Here is an 18,685-nt window from a genome sequence, read left to right as displayed (position 1 = left end):
TTTTGAACTTGTTAAGCTGATTTGAAGATTAATTTCTAGGGTTTTGGAGTGACCTTTCAACTTGTTGGATTTGACTGTCCCTTTTGAATCTTTCCAAAAAAAGATACATATTTCTTATAGCAGCATAAGCATTTTAAATGTTTTTAAGCCTAGGATCTTCCTTTACATTATAATTTTATGTTGGTTTTATTTTTTTTTCCTGACATAAGGTATGTGGAAAAGCAGGAGTCAGGGAAACAGATTGAACTGCTGACAAATGACAGCTTCTTAAAGGTAAAATTTTAAGAATGTCTTTGGAGAACAGAAATAACTTACCCAATATATCACTTTGTGGAGCATAATAAAATACAGGACCAAGATGTAGAGTTCTGTATAATATCTTTCATACAGAACATACTGTGCTTTGTGATCAGTAGTGATCAGAGGAATTAGGATTGGCAGGTCAAAATTCCAAATCTCTAGGGTTGCCAGGTCAGCCTTTGTATGTAGCTGCACAACTTCCTTACATCAACTTTTAGCTATGTCTAGAAACATAACTGCTTAAAAATAAGGATACGAGGTTTATTTATGACCAGGTCTTTTCATGCTTGCCCAGACTGACTTTCTTGGAAGGTCAGTTAAGTGTTTGAAGAATGTAAGTTATCTTGGAGGTTATTTCATAAGCTTTTAATCCTTCATAGCCTCTGCATAGTTTCTGATTGAACTCAGTAGGGCAGAGTCTGTGTCCCAAGGCACACATTCACCCTACTACCTCATACAGGATTAAAACTAATTTGTTACATGTTTATCTGAAGCTTTGCCAGCAGGTTGAAGTCAGACTACTACTATTGTGAGTCCTTTAGGAATTCACCAACAAAAATCTGTTGGTTATTTTCACTATCTGAGCCACTCCCAGTAGAAGCATTGCTGAAGGAAAAGGATTTCTCCTGACTCTTCATTTCAAGTATTTGTAACCTGTTAGGCAAATGGTACTTGCCTGGTGTGTAAGGCTTTTTCAAGTGTGAAGAATAATGGTAATGGCTGGAGGGGAGGTTAGGAGCAAGCAATATGGCAAGTACAGTTGCAGTATTCAAGATGAGATATGATTTTACATCATTTTATGATCCACTGTCTTTGCTGGCAAAATAACTTAAGCTACAACTGTTCCCTTGCCCTTTATTCACACCTGCTTTGAAAGTTGAATAATCATCAGCTTAAACCTTATATGTTTTCAACCTTACATGTTCAATAATACACCCCTTATTTCACAATCCTCAACTTTTAACTTTGGGAAGGAAGCTGGAATTCTCATACTTAGGTGCATATGATGCTTCTCACAGATTTTAATTGAAGACATTTGTTCTAATCTCCACAGCAGAGGTGGGACCATTACTGCCTTGCCAAGCTGGCAGAATATTCTGCCTGGGGAAAAAAGGTCCTACTGCTGCATTAATGAGGTGCTGTTTATTCTGATGTCATGCTAATCTACAGTATCATGCCCAGCTTTGGAAACACTTTCAAAGTCACTATAGTAATCTCTCATGTGAACTTGGTGTTTTAGCACAAGGTCACTTTAGTCTTCCAGTTTAGCCCCTAAACCTGCAGTACACTTTATCAGCCTCATTTATATTCCATGTTGTTACCAGTTTTTTAATAAGTATGGGAAGAGTTTCACCTATTTAAAATTATCTGTTTTAAAAGCAGTTTTATATCATAATTATTAACAAATCTGTCTGAAATGTTTCATGGCAAATTTAATTTGAAATTATGTAAATGTGGCAATCTTTTATCTCTGTTCTGAAAATAATACTGCACAGTCTTCTAATGACATTTTCAAACTCTTCTAAAATGGATTGTGCCTTTTCACTTCGTTGTTTGGCAAAATACAATATTAACTATATTTGTCTTGAGCTAGGACAAGATGAGGGAAATATAGATGTATTAATGCTCGGGGTTTGGGGAAATAAGGTTGATGAAGCAGCACTAGAGAGAACTTGTTTTCTTTTTTTAACTTAATTTGTGGTGGCGATTTTTTTCTTAATGATCCTACTTAAAATACAGACTTGTGAATGTCTACCTTAAGGTTTTAGAGGTTGCCTTAACAGTTGTTATATTAGTGAGTCTTAAATTTCCATATATAAAAAGTCTATGGGGAGAAAGATTGTTAATGTTTTTAATAATTTAAAACTTTTTTTAACATCAGAAAGCTCTCTCTAGCGCTGTCTTTGTTACTTTTAGTCTTTGCAATATGATACCTTTTCTTTCCATACATCTGTACTTTCTTGTATTGCCTGTAGACAAGGTTTTCCTTTTCTTTTATCTTTAATACCCTTTGTTTCACTCTAGAAACTTCAGTGGCTTATTTTGTTTTTCTCTTTCCATTTGGAATGGTTTGCTCAGAGTTAGGCAAAAGGGGAATTAAATATGTAGACGATTCTGTTGTTTTTTCCTCTTTACTTTTGACTGAAAACAGAGGAAAGAAGATCTTTGATTCACAGACTTAAATCTAATGATCACAAAGACTAAGTGACTTCAGTGCAGTTACCAGAATTTTTGAGTGTGGCTTTCCAGAAGCAATATGTGCTTCCATGGCAGCCCAGTGATAATGTGGTGCCATCCAGAAAATTCAGTAACAGTAGTCAATAATTTCTATTTCTTAAATGTGATTTTTTTTTTTTATTTCTGTGATTCTCAACACATGAATAAGCAAAAGTCAAATTAAAAACATATAGGAAAATCAACTGAATATTTCTTTGTTTTCTGTGAACTGGTCTTTTTACGTACAGATAACTAATAAGAGTAACAGCCACCCACAATATAAGAAACAAATTTTTAAATGCATTTGTAGTATAAAAATGCAAATTTTCGAGTAAATGTAGCTATGTAACTTCTCATTGTCTGCTAAAGGAGTAGTGTATGCTCTCATTGTTGTGAGATGACATTTCAAGTCTAAAGGCCTAAATATAGTTGAAAATGGTAGAGTAATAATGCTAGTCAATAGCAAATCTCTACTGAGCTGGAGGAAGAAAGTAAAGGTAACAATATGCAATGACAGCACAGTGAACTGTTGAAATACAGCTCATTTGCTTAGTGGTTTCAATTTAAGATTGGTGATTTAAATCAAAGCACACTACAAATGTTCAGAGTAATTTTAAGTGCTTTATGGGAGTTTTGAATGGATGTCAGAATTACTTTTAAAATTATTCTATCACTGTAGGAAGAAACACAGAAGTTGCTGGAGGACTTACATGTTTACCATGAAAATTATGTTTCAATTCTGAGGTGTCTTCATGTTTTCACATCTTCTCTTCCAAAGTATCCTTTGGGCAAGCAGGTGATGTACTGTTATATCTGGGTCTTGTTGGGTTGTTGTTATTGTGGTTTTGGTTTGGTTTTGGTTTTGTTTTTTTCCTCAAAGTATGACAGTTAAATAAATATTTACTCTTTATTTATTAATGTGCTGTTTTGCCCCCTGCTTCTTAAAATGGAGAGAGATGCTCTCTTTCTATGGGCAGAGGATGAGAGTATGTGGTTTCTTTACTGTCATGGATGATACCTTGTCAGTGAACAGGAAGGGGTTTCCAGGGGGAGGCAGGTGCACACAGATTAGCAAAAGGATCCACACATTGACTTCCCACGTCTGAGATTACCTGTATGCATTGCAGACAGTGTACACACTTCTGCCACCTCTTAATTCACTAGTCAAATTCAGATAACAGACTGAGGTTTTAGCAACCTTCTGTACAGAAAAAAGCAGCTGTAGGTGGAACAGTGATGATTGCTTTGTTAATAGTCCTATTGCTCTGATGTCATTTAATCCACCTTCTCCTGCTAAGCAATTTCTTCCAGTAGAAGAGCAATTATATATTCTGTGCATGTGCACCTGTCTCTCAGTTCTCAATTTATTCCATACTGTTACTAGAATCTGTCACTGACTACAAAAGCATCATGAACTGTGCCACTGTTTGAGAACAAAAGGATGTTTTAGCTGGGGTATTTGATTGGAGTTCCTTTCTATCCACTGTAGTTATTCACCTGAATGTTAGTTTTTTGGAACCTGGTGCAGAGCAGCAGTCTCCAGCAGAAGCTTAGTTCTGGAAGATATTAAGAGCTCTCATTCCTTTTGCAATCATTCTGCATCTTTGGAAAATAGGCTCTAGAGGAATTGCATATTGCTTTGAACAGCTTGTTGTAAGATTCCCATATTACTTTGTAAAACACTTTATCCTTTCTTCACCTTCTGCATAACAGATCAGGGAGTTGCACTGTGCTTGTTTGGAAAACCGAGTATGGGAAACAGAGGAGTATGAGTCATCTCTTCAACTAGCCAGGTGATTTTTTTTTCCCATTTTGTTTTAATATTGCCATACACATGGAAAGTATCAGTCATCAGTTATTCTGGAACTTAAAGCTGAGGCTATTACCTGTTCACAGCTAGTTTTAGGGTTGTTTGCAAGTGTAATTGGCTGCTGTTTTCAGTTTGGTTTTCTACTGATTTCCGTGAAATTCAGCCAGGTTGTAATATCTCATATGCCCTGAGTAATTTTGCTGAAGCTGCTGAGATTACTTTGAGTGAATGAGAACGAGTTGGGTTTTGTCTTTTAAAGTATGATATTATCAACCAAATTATTAGTCTTAGTTGTCTTAAATTTTAATCTGTTGTGAAAATTAGAATCTCTTCCAAATGAATAGTAGCTGAGCCTTTCTTTTTTATTTTACTGCTTTCCTTCTCTTCCTGATTTGCCTTAACAGTTTTTACAGGGACTGAGTTAATTTTTTCTGATACTGTGAGCGTAGGACTTTAGGAGAGGCTGTACTTGTGTTGTCTGGCAGTGTTTAAAATGCCAAAGTCGTCAAAGCCAGTTTTCTTGATAGAAAACCTTTCAATTGCAGTGTTGCAGCTAAAGACTTCTGAATGTGCTTTCAACAGACACATGGCAGTGTCTGTCTCCTGATAGTTGCACTCATTCAAACGATCCTTAGGCTTTGTCACACAACCCCATAACTGCAACTGCCTCTCCCAGACCCCCTGAGCTGCTCAGGTTTGATGTGTGTGGCAGTAAAACTGCACAGCAAAACCATTGCAGTGGTGGATGGAGGGTAGCTTTCTGGGCTGATACACCACAAGGAAACACTCTTCAAACTGTAGCTTTGCCATACTGAGTGGCTCTTGCACATAGCCACTTTTCTGTGTTCTTTACCCTTATCCCTTTGAAAGGATTACATGCCTGAGTTGTCATTTCTGCGGTCTTTCCTTTGTGTTCCTTCTCTAATTCACCTGAATCTTGACAGCACTCAGTCACTGCTCAGCTCTTGGTCACAAATGTGTCATTCTGCTTTCTCTACTGTCTGTCTGTAATCTCTTAATAACTCTTGGCCTTTTTTCCCTTCCTTTTTCTTCTCCTTTGTTTAATTTGCTTTCATCCTCTGAATTCATCTGTCACTTCTATCTCAAAGTTGATGCTGCCATCAGATTCTGGCTTGCTTCCCTTTTATTCTTATCCGTTCATCTCCCTCCTGTTGTTCTTCTGGTCCTGGCTCCCACTGTGGAGCCTCTGATAGAAATACAGCTATCATGGTCACTGCTTTCATAGATGGTGATTCTGTGATTTATTTTTTTTTTTTAAATTCAGAAATTCTATCATTTTCCTAGCAAAACTTGTCCAACAGAACTTCTTCAGGTACTTGGAATTCTAGCTGTTACTGTAATTTTTTCAGCTGTTAACCTGTTTCCATTTTTACAAATTTTTACAAATAATTCCTCTTGTCTCTGCTATTTCTATATAGAATCTTGCTGTTACCTTTTAGAAGAAAATGTGGTCTTTTCCCATTCTACTCACAATCTTTTTTTCCCCTTTTGCTCAGATTTAACAGTTACTCACTGTTCCTTAATATCTCTGCCTTCCTGGGAGTCACATCACCTGTTGATATCCTTATGTTCACCCTTCCCCGTCCCTTACTCCTTTTCAGTGTTTTTCTGGAATCCTTTTTTTTTTTCCTTGTATTTAGAAAGTAAAAATTAGTAAAAAATATCAGCATATTTCTCATTTTCTAACGAAGTACCTCTTTTGTCTTTTATGAATTATGTTTGAATGTTTAGGTTTTAAGTTGCTGAATTGTGTTTCTTTTGTGACTGGCTTCTCTACTTCAGCCTTTTCCTTGACAGGCTTTTATGCCTTCTGCTAGAAGTGCTCTTGCCAAAAATGGTGTTTTAGGGTAATCTAATCTGAGCAGTCTAGACAGTAGTTACTCTCTACCTGAGTTTTCCAGAGTCTAAAAGAAGCCATGGGGCAACAGAGAATGTGTGAGCTTTAGTTAATTTTGCATTAATTCCATCACGAGAAGATTGGAGAGCATCTCACTCGATTGGTTATGTGGAGCTAACTGGCTGGGAAATCTCATCAGCCTTTTGGGTGGCAAAACTTCAAGGCCTGTCTGCCCTATTGTCTTCTGTCTAGATATTGTACTCTGTTTTTTGTCTGCTAATTATGGATGGCTTTTCATCACATGCTGCTTGTCACAGTCCTGCCCTTCTGTGACCGGTGCTGACCAACATGCTATCGCTTCTTCAGGTGATTTCCCTCTCCAGCATTCAGAAGGAGTTTCTGTAGTCTTCACTGTAGCTTCCCTTCTTTTGCATAACTTGTCTGAATAATCAGAGTTAGATTTATTTACTGTCTTTTGGTAATCTGAGATCTTCCTTCCTGCTTTAAGCCTGACTCCTCACCAAATTAAAATCTTAACCCCGCTGATACCTGGCATGCCTTGCAGTAATCTCAAACCTAAAGGGTTGCAAAGGATCCTTTACTGTTTTCTCATATGTGATAACTGTCTTCTTGCCTTTTCTTTGCGCCCTGTAATCACACTGTTGTTGTAAATAAGTTTTTCTACAACTTGCAGTTTCCTTTTGAATAATACTAGGAAAATAAATTTGTTCTTTCCTATTTGCAGATCTCCAGATCTGCTTGTCTTCTCTCCGTATTGGGTGTTTAACTGCAGTGTTTTGTCTGGCCTGGAACAAGGCTATCTTGTTTACCCATTATAATACAAGGCAGTTTCAAAATGTTTTGTGTGGTCAAGGTCACCCTTTCTGTTGTTAACTCCTGATGCTTTTCTGTACACAACAAGTGCATCTGAAGGCAATACCTGACTTGCAAAAATCTAACCCTGAAGCAGATAAACTGAAGTTTTAAATTTTAACCTTTATAAGCATTTAGTATGCATTGCCAGTTGGAAACTAGAGCTCAAATTGCAATTGTCCCTGCAGATATCCACAGAGCTTCCCCAGCCTCTTCTGAATTCTTCCTTAAATTTCTAGGTCAGTTTTTAGGTAGCTGGTATGGGAACACACTGCTTGAGACACTGACCACCATCATTGCTTTGATATCTTTTACATTAAGATTTTGAGACTGGGCAGTGCTCAGTGACATTTGGGAGAGGCCCTAATAACCAAATAGTAAGTAAATGCTGAGCTGCAGGTTGGGCTAGATCTCAAGAGATCCCTTCCAGCTTGAATGGTTCTGGGATTCTAGTGATGACTAGACTTACAGCAATTAAATACAGAAAAAAGCATACAGATTTCATTTGAGAGTCATTCTGAGTCACAAGAGATTAATTTTGTGGATGTCTTTACGTAGTGAATTTTTTTTTTACCATTTCATTTACTGCTTTTGGGAATGAGTTCTGAACCCTACCATGATTGGGTTTTGAGTGTTAGGTTTTTAAAATTTTGTTTTGATGTCTGACTCACAGTTTCAAAAATTGCAACTCCTATGTCCAGCAAGTGTTTTTAGATAATCAGGAAAATAACTGTTCTGCAAGAAAACATGGAGGACATCATCACCAAAACTAATTGGCTTGTTTCTGTCTATTAATGATAGCAAGAAAAAAAATTGACTTTGCTGCACGACTGAATGCCTATAATTGTGGAGATTTTTTCTTTTAAAATGAGTTTTTCAATTTGTTGTTTGTTTTTTTTTTAACTTTTCTCAACTAAGAACATTGAAAGCTGTTTCATCATTCTGCATTTCAACTTCAGCCAACAATTGTGTCTTTTAGGATGCTGAATAAGACTGATTTGGTAACCATGCTCCAACAATGTGTGGAAATTTTGATGTCATCTTCTGGAAAGGAGTTTGGTAGGGCAGTAGAAAAGTTGAAGCAGTTCTTGACCCAGTTTCAGAATCTAGAAGGTGGGTGTGTACCATCATGTGTTCCATTACAGATTATATAAAAGCTATTTTGTAATCTGACCGTTTTCCCTGAGATAGCCTGTCATTGTATTAAACCATCATATTTGCTGGACTTTTTTTTTTTTAATACATGCACAAATTTAGGAAGTATTTATGTTCTCTACTGGTATGTGATTTATGCTTTTTATAATATGGAAGAGTGATGTAAGATAAGAAATTGGACAGATCAGCAAACATTATCCCCTAAATCTCTCATACATGTATTTTGAGCATTTTAGCAGATGTTGTAGTTGCTAAAAACAAACTGTTTTTAAAGATAAATAGCAGCAGACAGGCAAGGACTGCATAAGCTGTCCTTATGACTTGGAATTTAATCAAAATGTATGTAAGGTTCCTTCCTCTGCACATTCAGAGCTAGGACCCCAAGTGCCAGTTGTCAGCTCTGCTGACAGGCTGTGACTTGTCAAGCCCCTAGATTTGATTGTTCATGGTACAGGACCTATTTCAAGGTTTAGCAAGGCAAATGAGTAGCAGCATCCTGTCTTTCAGAGGCAGGTTAACTGAAACTGCTGCATTCTCTCTGAAACATGATTATAATGTATTCCAGCATTCTTTTGGAATAGAAATGTTGTTGCTTTCCCTGGATTATGGAGAAGCACTCCACAAAGATTGGCTTTTGAAGATTAATTGGTTATCATCTGGTGTGTTTTATGCATATTAATCAAGCTCATTATCAGTGTGGTTGTTGTACAGCATTTGGACAAGTAGGCAGCAACCCCCAAATGCAGTCAATATTAATTACAGTCACATTACACTGTAGGGTTATCTGGGGGTTGTCCAAAAGAATCGGCTCTTGTCTGCACCATGTATTTTTTAATAGTTGTAGTAAAAGCAGAGCTGTGGTAGAGAAAATAGGTCATCACTTTGAAAAAGCTCTGTATGTCACTGCTGGTACCAGCACTGAGGAATCTGAACTATGATGGAAAACCAAAGGTTTGTCTAGTTTGGAAAAAAATAATTAAAGCAAAAGGCTTTTAAGTGGTTGGATTCTTACCTTGAGGAAATAAATAAGGAACAACAACTCTGGGGATTCAGAACTTGCAGAAATATAAAGCAAAAAAGATAGTATTTTTACTTAGGATTTGAAGATGGGTTTAAAATAGAGAAGGTCTGCTGAATCCATGAATGATCTTAGTTTGTTTTCAAGGTGGATTTAATTTAAGCTCCAAAGGAAAAGGGAGAAGGGGAAGTTAAGATATACTGTACATGAATAGATTGCTGAGTTAGATAACTTTTTACTTTATATTTATGTGATGGTGTTGATCTTTAGTGAAGGTTCTCAGATGTCTGCCAAAAATGTGATGTACCCAAATTGTCCACAGAGATCTTAAAGCAAAAGGATAGTCCAAAATACTGTATTTTATAACAACAAGAGAATCCGTTGTCCTGACTGCCTAATGAATTGAAAAACATAAAATCATGAAGCTTGCACATACAAAATATCTTCACATTCAGTCTATTTTGAGCTGCAAGATTTGGAAAATAAAAAAATATATTGGTGGACTAGTGGAGAGGAAGTTTTCTGATTTGAAGTCTTCAGCACTCAGACAAATGTCTACAGGACCCTGGAAGATACCAAATTGTTCTCTGCAGGTCACCAAAAAGCTTTTAAATATGGTTGTCACTGCTGATAGAGCTTTACCTGTGATGTGTGGGTGGAATCTCCATCTGCCATCTTCTTAAATGAGGCAAGAAATCTAGATTCCATTTTTTCTGATTATCACTCATCCTAGCACTGATTGTGCTTTGGGAGGTTTTGCTTCTTTGTTTTTACCTAAAAATTACTAATTATTGGTGCAATTGATCACCAAACTGCATGTCCATGAAGATGAAATTTTCTTATAAATTAAGGTGAGAATAAAACTGGGCAATGAAGTACCTTAGCATGCTTCTGTTTGCTGCTCTACTTACAGTTTCTGCATTAGGTAGGGAGAAGTCATTTTTTACTCATTTCTTACTCATTATTTTTCTGCACATGAGAGGGGAAAAAAATGCAGCATGTGGCTTTTTGAATATTCCAAAAGCATGAGTAGTACCTAGTCCTAATCTGTCAAATTAACAAATGTTGAGAGTATGACCTAGGATGACCTAAAAAGAATTAGAGTGATGTGCAAGGCTTGTGCTGGGCCTTTGCTCAGGGCTGAATTGTTACCTAATCACTGTTGGCTAAGCTGTACTGCAGACTCCTTTTTTAACAATCTTCTACAAGATGCAAGACCCAAAAGCTGCCTGTGATTGGAGCTGTCTGAACAAGGAACTGCTGAGTACCTTGAAGATTGCTTGGGTTAGGAGGTTTATGTAGGAAAAGTCTACCCCACATATCAAACATATGTTTTGTTCTAGTAGCAGAAGCTTCCCAAGAGCGAGATGTGTCCGTGTCGCCACAAAAGGAGCTCCAGAAGAAGACAGACCTTTATCACCTTCAGAAGGTTAGGCCTGCCTAGGCTTTACTGACTGGTTCCTTAAATTAATGTTTTGAAATGTTCATGGTTAGTTCTTCCCAGCTTGCTGGAGCTCTGAGTAAAGGGTTGTGTGTGTCTCATCTTAAAAATGAATGAATAAGTACCAGCTATGTATTTCAGGCCTTCCTGACACATAGAAAATTATAGAAAATAATCTATCATAAACCAGGATTTTAAAATGCAAATTAGATGTTTTCTTGTTATTTAACTTGTAATTTAGACATTCTGCCTAACACATATTTCTTTGAATTTCTGAAACTCCTACGGGTTTGAGAACTGAGTACATTGGCCTAAATAAAAATAACTGCATGATTACATTTCAAATATCATCAGTGAGAACATGCCAGCAAAAATCAATTATACATGTTAAACACATAGATTGTGTTCTCCAGAGAATAACTGCCTCCCATGTAGTCTTATGCACCACTTTTTTTTAAAGACTTTGTTGGAGTTGAAGGAATCAAGGAGGTCTAAGAAACTGACAAAGTTTGAAATGCTTCGTTTTGAAGTTGTTGACTATATAGACAGTCTTGTAAGGTGAGCCTTCCTGTTTTATATTCCTGCATTAGTTTTCACCATAAGTTGCAAATGAAATTTTACTAACATGTTAATCTTGTCAAAATTGTGTCTTGGTCCCTGTGGCACACCTTTTTTTCCCCTTCGTATTCTTTCTTTGAGGGCTCTAAAAATAATAACTAAAAAAATGCCAAAACCAAACAAACCACACCTCTTTTCCAATAGATCAGTTGAAATAATTAGGATACAAATGGACCAGCCTACTTCAGCTACTGAGACGGTGTTGAGGGAGGAGTGGGTATAAGTGGCAAAATAAAGTCAAGAGTCTTTACCCTAATCTTTGCTGATCTGTTCTACTTATGAAACTGTACAGATGTCAAGTGAGATATCCTGTCCATTTTGGGAACTGTTTTGGTGAGCAAGCCGTAGCAGATGCAGTTTTGGAGGCAGCTCTGCAGTGGAAAATGTGAAAGGCTTGTTGTGGTGGGGGAAGAGATGAAGGCATTTGTTAATTATAGAGGGTGGGGGGGAGGCAGGGAAGCTAACAGAAGTATGACTGCCAAGCAAAAAGCTTCAGCTAGGAAGGCCGAGGTGAGCAGAGACTCATGGTGAGGCCTTGAGATGGATAAGTGTGATCTATGGAGTACTTGACGGGGTTAGCACTGTAGCTGCTGCCCTTGTTTTTGAATTTTCAGTGTCCCACCTAGAGTTCTGTGCTAAATCCTTTAGATATAGAATTGATAATAACAGACTTCTCTGCTTAAAAGTTTATTTCAGTGCTGTTCATCTTGTTTTTCAGAGATTTTTCAGTACTGGATGGGAAACATGCATTTTTATTGTCTGACAGCAGTAGACTTGTGTTGTTTCCCTTCAGCTGAAGCTTGTGTCTCCCCCACACCCCCATACCTCATGCTTTTCCAGAAGATACCTTGTTCCTGCAGAAGACAGGACCCTGCATGAGATCGTGTATTTCAACGCAGCCGCTGTTCTCCGAGGGCACTTGAATGCTGCCCCCAGGACTGCCCTGCACACGGCTTTGAACAACCCCCACTGGTACCTGAAGGTAGGAGACGGCTGCGCTCTTGGGCTGCTGCAGTAGTTCTGCAAGGCTCTGAGCACGGTGTACAAGGCTGAGTTTTGCTGTTTCATGAAGCTTGGCACATATTCAGCTGTTTTGCAGAGAACTAGCAAGTGCTGATAAGCAACTGGGGACTTTGTTCAAGGAGCTAGGGAATCTGTCTGGTGAAGGTAATTCTGGGAAGTGTTCTGTAGGAGGAGTCCATTTTTCAGAGTATATTCTAGACATGGTATTTTCTTTCTTCTGTAGATGTAGCACAAAACTAATTTTGTCCTCTGCTACAATTAGGATGACTGTCCACAGGGAAAAATAAAGTGTCTGTTACTCTTTCCAGAGACTTTCTTAGTAGGGCTGGTGCTCAGTCCTCGTTGTGTAGATTAGCTGTAAGGTAAAGGCTGTTCAGGTGGAGTCATAACATTAAAATAGCATAATTACAGCGTATTTAACCAAGTCCTTTCTTTCCCTCTATGATTTTATTTTAATCCTTGTTGTACACTGATATCCTGTGTTTTCTGAGTCCAAGAAAAGGATCAGCCTAACCCTGCCCTTTTCTAGAAGAGAAAAGCAGACTGTTCTCCACTTCTTTCATAAGTCAAACTGAAAGAATGACCAAAAGAAAGACATAGACTAGGATTTGGAAAAGGAGTGAACATACATTTATTTTTACTTGATTATAGAAGGTACTTGAAGTTGTTCTTATTGCCTAACATTTTTCTTTAAAATCTGATCATAATTTTGAAGAAGGTATTGGTTGTGGCTGTATCTGAGTAATGCATTACTTGAATCACAGCTAACACCAGGAACTGTAAAGGCTGATAAAGATCAGCCTTTGAATTCTACAACCTGATTTGTATTGGGTTTGCTGGCACTGTCCTCTATTTAAATGAGTGTTATCAGTTTTGCTGTGTGCAGGAGTTATTATTAAAACCATTTACAGAGCTTTTTTGTGAGAATAGTAGTTAGCAATTACCATTAAAGAAACCTAATATGAACCATTAAAGAAACCTAATATGAACCTCAGTAATTTATATTTTTAGTAAACCTGTAAATATATAGACTAGGACAGCCAAGAAAATGTACTGCTGATGTCTTTAATAAGTATTCTGCTCTCTTTGATGATTTGACAAGATTTAAAGCCCTCTGTCATCCTGTACTTTGTACTTGGACATGCTTTAACATATTTCCAATGTTTTCTGAGAAGATTGTGGAGTTTTGGCATAGCTTCTAACAGTAGCAGTATTGGCTGAGTATCTTGCTTAGCATTTTAATCCATGTGAGTCAAATATTTTCTGTCTATGACTTGTGCATGGTTTGTGTTTTTCTGCACCATGACCAGAGCAAAGTTCTTCAAAACCGTTCCTTCCAGAAGGCCAGGAAAAAACTAAGTGCTTCAGTAGAGTACCAGTGAATGATTAATACGTGATGCACTGCTTCCAGGAGTCCAGTTAGTTATTTAGCAAAGTGTGAACCAAGGGTCATATCTATCAGGCTGTGGGGGAGAAGAGAACCCAAAAAAACTGCACCAAACCCAGCGTAATTCTGGTTTCACTGATCCCTTGAAAATTTAACAAGCTGAATCTTGGGATACCAGCTCCCATATCAGAGAAAGAGGCTTTGGTCCTTGGGGTAACAGCATTCATTCCAGAGCAAAGTATGCTGTGTCCTCTCTCTAGCCTTGGGGCAGGGTCAGGCAAGAGCAGTTCCTCATCAGCTGTGTTCTGGGTTGCTCCCACTCCTGTTTTCTTCTTTTGGAGGCAGCACCTCTGTGCTGTACAGATGGATTCACAACTGGCTGCTTGTGGTAGGGCAACTTCCTGCTTGTCAGCCTGCTTATTTCCTCTCGGGACCACAGGTGTGCTGCAGCCCCAGAGCCGAGGTTTCCCCGCTGGCAGCTGCAGAGCTTGGCCCAGTTAGCACAAGGGAGCCTGGGGTCGCTCAGGGGCTGCTGCAGATGAGCCTGCTCCAGGAGGGTGCGCTTGCTCTGGAAGCCGCATCCTATCTTGGTTGTGATAACTGCCCTGACCTTAAAATGAGAAAAGCAAAGGGTCCAGCATTGCCAGGTTGGCACATGGGTGAGTAGTAGAAAACCACAGTGCTGTGGGAGAGGGGAAATGAGAAGGGTGTAGTGTTGTCCTTCTGGGCAGTGGTGAGTCACTAGATCTAGATCAGCCAGAAGTGTAACCTCATGTGTGCCAGGTACTAACACAGGAGTATTGTAAACTATTGTGGTACACTCCTGAGTTACAGAAGTGTACCATAATACTCCTGAGTTCCTGGTGAACTAATGTCAGCATTGTAACACTGTGAGGGGTTAGCCATATTTCTCTGCATTTTTCTGGAAACCCTCTTGTAATGAACTGACAGATATTAACCTAAGGGCTGCAGCTTTTATGTTCCTTGTAGAGGAGAATAAATAAACTTGAAAATTGCTTAGTGTTTTGTACATTGTGAAATGTCTCATAAGTGACAGAGTCCAAACTGGAGCTGAGTCTCAAAAATTGCACGAATTGAGATCTATGGGTAAACTAAAGATTCCCGAGCGATTTTTTTCCCCTAGCCTTCTTTTCTGTCTTGAAAAGCATTTCTCTTTTGAAGGTGTCTGTCATTACTACAGCTTTATAACTTCCCTAAAGTTGCTTGTATATTTTACTAGCATATAAAGTGTTTTAGAACAAACTTCTGTAACCTGAAAGGAATGATCCTTGTGGTTGTTTTCATGTTAAGACAGCTGACTTCTTAGAGTGCATGAAACTGAAATGAAATGCTGTAAATTTCTGCAGCTGTACAGAGACTTTTGCCTCTGGCTTGAGTGGCTTTTCAGCTTCGCAAGTAAATGGTTCAGTGCTGATGACCTTGACTCCAAGAGGCTGGAAATCTGCCCAGCAGAAAAGGGCCTGGGGGTGCAGCTCAGGAGAGGCTGAACATGAGCCAGCTGTGTCCAGGCGGTCAGGAAGGCCAATGGCACCTGGCCTGGATCAGCAGTAGTGTGGCCAGCAGGGCCAGGCAGTGACTGTCCCCCCCTGCTCTGCAGTGGTGAGGCCACACCTCGAGTGCTGTGTCCAGTGCTGGGCCCCTCACTTTAAAAAGGACATTGAGGCGCTGGAGCATGTCCAGAGAAGGACAGCAAAACTGGGGAAGGGTCCTATGAGATGAGACTGTTTAGCCTGGAGAAAAGGAGGCTCAGGAGGGACCTTATCACTCTCTACAGCTGTCTGAAAGGAGGTTGTAGCCAGGTGGGGGTTGGCTTCTTCTCCCAGGGAATCTGCAACAGGACAAGAAAAAATGGCCTCAGGTTGCACCAAAGGAGGTTTAGGTTGGGTATTTGGAAGAATTTCTTCCTGGAAAGAAGCAGCATTGGAACAGGCTGCCCAGGCAAGTTGTGGACTCACCATCCCTGGAGAGATTTGAAAGACATGTAGATGTGTCAGTAAAGAACACAGTTTTAATACTGGCCTTGGCAGTGCTGGGTTAATCACTAGACTCACATGATCTGCAAAGGCTTCTCCAACCTTAATGAGTCCATGAATTTCCTGAAACATAGTATACTAGTGAGAAATTAGACTTTTGCCTTTACAGATGCCGAGTTTCAAGCCAGAGATAAATGATTGTTACATTTCAAAGTTAAAACTCTGAGATGAAAAAAGCAATTATTTTTAGTACATATGACAGATCTATAGTAAGTCTTCCTCTTCCTTTCAAGGGGCCTGGGGGAAAAATTATACTTTCCTATTTTCTACATGGCAAATCACAACTAGTTTCTTCTCCCAACTCCATAAAATGGAGTATTTCTCTCTTGTATGTAAATAGAACTAGCAAAAAAATTGCATAAAGGAATAATCTGATAATCACTCATTACAGTAGATACTGCATAAGTGTTATAGAAGGAACACCAGGAGTGAAGTAGCTGTAGGAAAGGTTTTGTTGGTTTTTTTTTTTTTTTTTTTTTTTAATAGTATGCTAATTTTCCTGTTTGTTTTTTGGGATTTTTTTTCCTTTGTACCATCAACTTGCCATTAAACACACAAACAGTAAATATTTGCATAAAATACCTACTATCTGAATTACCTGAAATAGTGTTTTATCTAGCCTTTGGAATTGCTCAAGATTAGACACTGATCAAAGTTACTGCCTTCAATTTTTTTTCATCAGAATCAAGCTCTGAGATGTGATGGAGGAGGCATTTCTAACAAAGCCCCTGACATATGCATAGTGTATAAGCTCCATTTGGAATGTGGCAGATTGATTAATCTCGTTGACTGGTTAGAGGTACGTGATGATGCAAACAGTTCCTTCACCTGCTTTCAGTATTCTGATTTACCTTTGTGCTGCATGTCTGCTTTTCTTCAGTGCCCCTTTTGACAGCTTAAACCATTGCATACCTTGGTCCACAAGACCACAAGAACCCGCAGTAACTCCAATAAGTCTTTCTCTTTTGTGAATAATTTATTTCTAGCTCTGATAATCTGTGATGAAACTATTTTGCTTCTGTTTCTATTTTATGCTCAGCACAGATGAGATTTTGTGCTTAACAAAATTGCCTTTCTTTTTTCCTCTTTTAAGTATTCTGTGACACTTTTATGGAAACAGGCAAGGGGGGCTCTTGGAGACAGTATGCCAGGGAAAAGCCTGGGTCCTTCTAGCCTGGCAGCCTGTCTCATACTGTAGCCAAAAGCAGAGAGAATATAGCAAGAGAACATACATTAATATGATCGGGTCTCCCTGGCTAACAATCACATTTTAGTTCTAAGGTTTCCTAAACTTGAGTGGTTCTTCTGTATTTTGTAAACTTACCTGGATGTCATTACCAGTATATTTTAGCAACCACAGCAACTTCTGCAAGAAACTCTGTAGCTTAACCACCTGCAGTTTAGAGAATACTCCTTTTACTTCTTCCAAGTGTCTTTTGTTTGCTGCTGCCCTGGTTGTGTATTGTATATTCCTACCCAGACTCTTGCTGTCCCTCAGTTTTATAGATTTCTTCACAGCCAACTTACCTCTATCACTTTCCCAGAATATTTAAGCAGTCTCAGTTTGAGAATATTTTTTCAGTTCTGTAGTTTCTCTGAGAATGGGTCAGGACCCAGAACCATTTGAGATGTAAAATGCAGGCACAGGAGTTCAGAGAGTGATGTCTTGCATTCTGTATTCCTGCCATGGTAATGTGTAACCTTGCTTGCTCTCGTGATATCTTGTGATACCTGCTGAACTGACACACTCTTGGAGTTCTCCTTGTAAGATCTTATTGCCCTGAGTGATAGCCTTCAGCTCAGAGGTTACTATTTTATATGCAGATCTGTCTGTCTATGAACTGGAATAAATCTGTGCTGCTTTTCCCTTTCTAGGCTTTCTCAACTGTGGTGATGGCAGCTGAGGAACCAAATGCAGATGCAGCTTCCTCAGACCAGGTGGATGATGTTATCCAGTATCCTTTCTCATTTTTCTCAAGCTTGACATGGAAAATCTTACAGGATTTATGAATCAGGGGTTTTAAAATACAGTTTCATGTACACTGATTAACTAATTTCAGAAAAAAATCCTTTCAATAGCCTTAATATATTGAAAATGTCTAAGAAATAGATCAGTTTAAATAGTTGGGCTAGGAGTGGTGAGGTAAGAGAGCAGCTTTTGTCTTCAGGAAGTGTTTGGGTCTGAAACAGAACCAGAAGTCCATAAAACAAGTTGAAACCGTTTGGGTAAATCATCAGAGAGTTGCTGTAGCTGCTGGATAGGGGTAGAGCATTACTGGGGAACAGCTGGGAGGAGGGTTCTGACCGAAGAGCAGATGGAGAAATAGAAGCAGTAGTTCATTATGTTCCAGTGCCTTGGAGTTGAGAACTTAGTTTGCACAGGACACCCATTCTGCTTCTTACTTTTTCCTGATCCTGAACTGAGGTCTAAAAAATATTTAATAGATGAGCATTAGAACCAAACCTCATGGCTACAGCAGTAGTGCTGCCACAGAGAAGAAATGAAGAGTTGTACAAAAATAGGCTTAACTAAAGGAAGGATAATTATATGCTCTAATACTTTACCTGGCTTTCCTGGCACTTGCTTTTTTACAAGCTCCACTGTTAATTGTCACTTATAATAAATTTAATCCTCTAACTTGGGAATATAAACCTGTATGTCAGGGAGGCAGCAACAAAGGCAGAGTGAATAAAAAGGAGAAGGTGGTGCCATGAAACCTCAGAAAAAATCTCTATAATTATCTATCCATTTTTTTGTCAAGGGACATAAAAGTATAAATTCTTCTGCGACACTACAAAATTGGTATGTTTGCAGGCTTTAAGCTTCTCTTAGGAGTGGGAAAAGGAACTCTTCCTCTGCTGTCATGTTGTATGCATGTGGCAGAACTACTGATCAGATTAAAGATTTGTCTTACTGTAGGCAGCTTGTGC

General features: G+C 38.7%; 1 protein-coding gene across 1 annotated transcript in view; it reads left to right on the top strand.

The window, feature by feature from the left end:
• Window positions 1-18,685, top strand: part of ORC3 (origin recognition complex subunit 3) — a 35,260-nt gene that overhangs the window by 15,881 nt on the left and 694 nt on the right. The window contains exons 11-19 of the mRNA XM_041412405.1: window positions 210-273; window positions 3,197-3,313; window positions 4,231-4,310; window positions 8,038-8,171; window positions 10,578-10,660; window positions 11,133-11,230; window positions 12,131-12,272; window positions 16,437-16,553; window positions 17,630-17,709. Of these exons, the coding sequence (XP_041268339.1) occupies window positions 210-273; window positions 3,197-3,313; window positions 4,231-4,310; window positions 8,038-8,171; window positions 10,578-10,660; window positions 11,133-11,230; window positions 12,131-12,272; window positions 16,437-16,553; window positions 17,630-17,709 (915 nt within the window). The remainder of the gene's footprint in view (window positions 1-209; window positions 274-3,196; window positions 3,314-4,230; window positions 4,311-8,037; window positions 8,172-10,577; window positions 10,661-11,132; window positions 11,231-12,130; window positions 12,273-16,436; window positions 16,554-17,629; window positions 17,710-18,685) is intronic.

This window comes from Onychostruthus taczanowskii, unplaced genomic scaffold, assembly GCF_017590055.1.
Source record: "Onychostruthus taczanowskii isolate IOZ18803 unplaced genomic scaffold, ASM1759005v1 scaffold39, whole genome shotgun sequence".
Taxonomy (NCBI): domain Eukaryota; kingdom Metazoa; phylum Chordata; class Aves; order Passeriformes; family Passeridae; genus Onychostruthus; species Onychostruthus taczanowskii.
The sequence above is the reverse complement of the archived record's forward strand: the minus strand, read 5'-3'. Positions and strand labels throughout refer to the sequence as shown.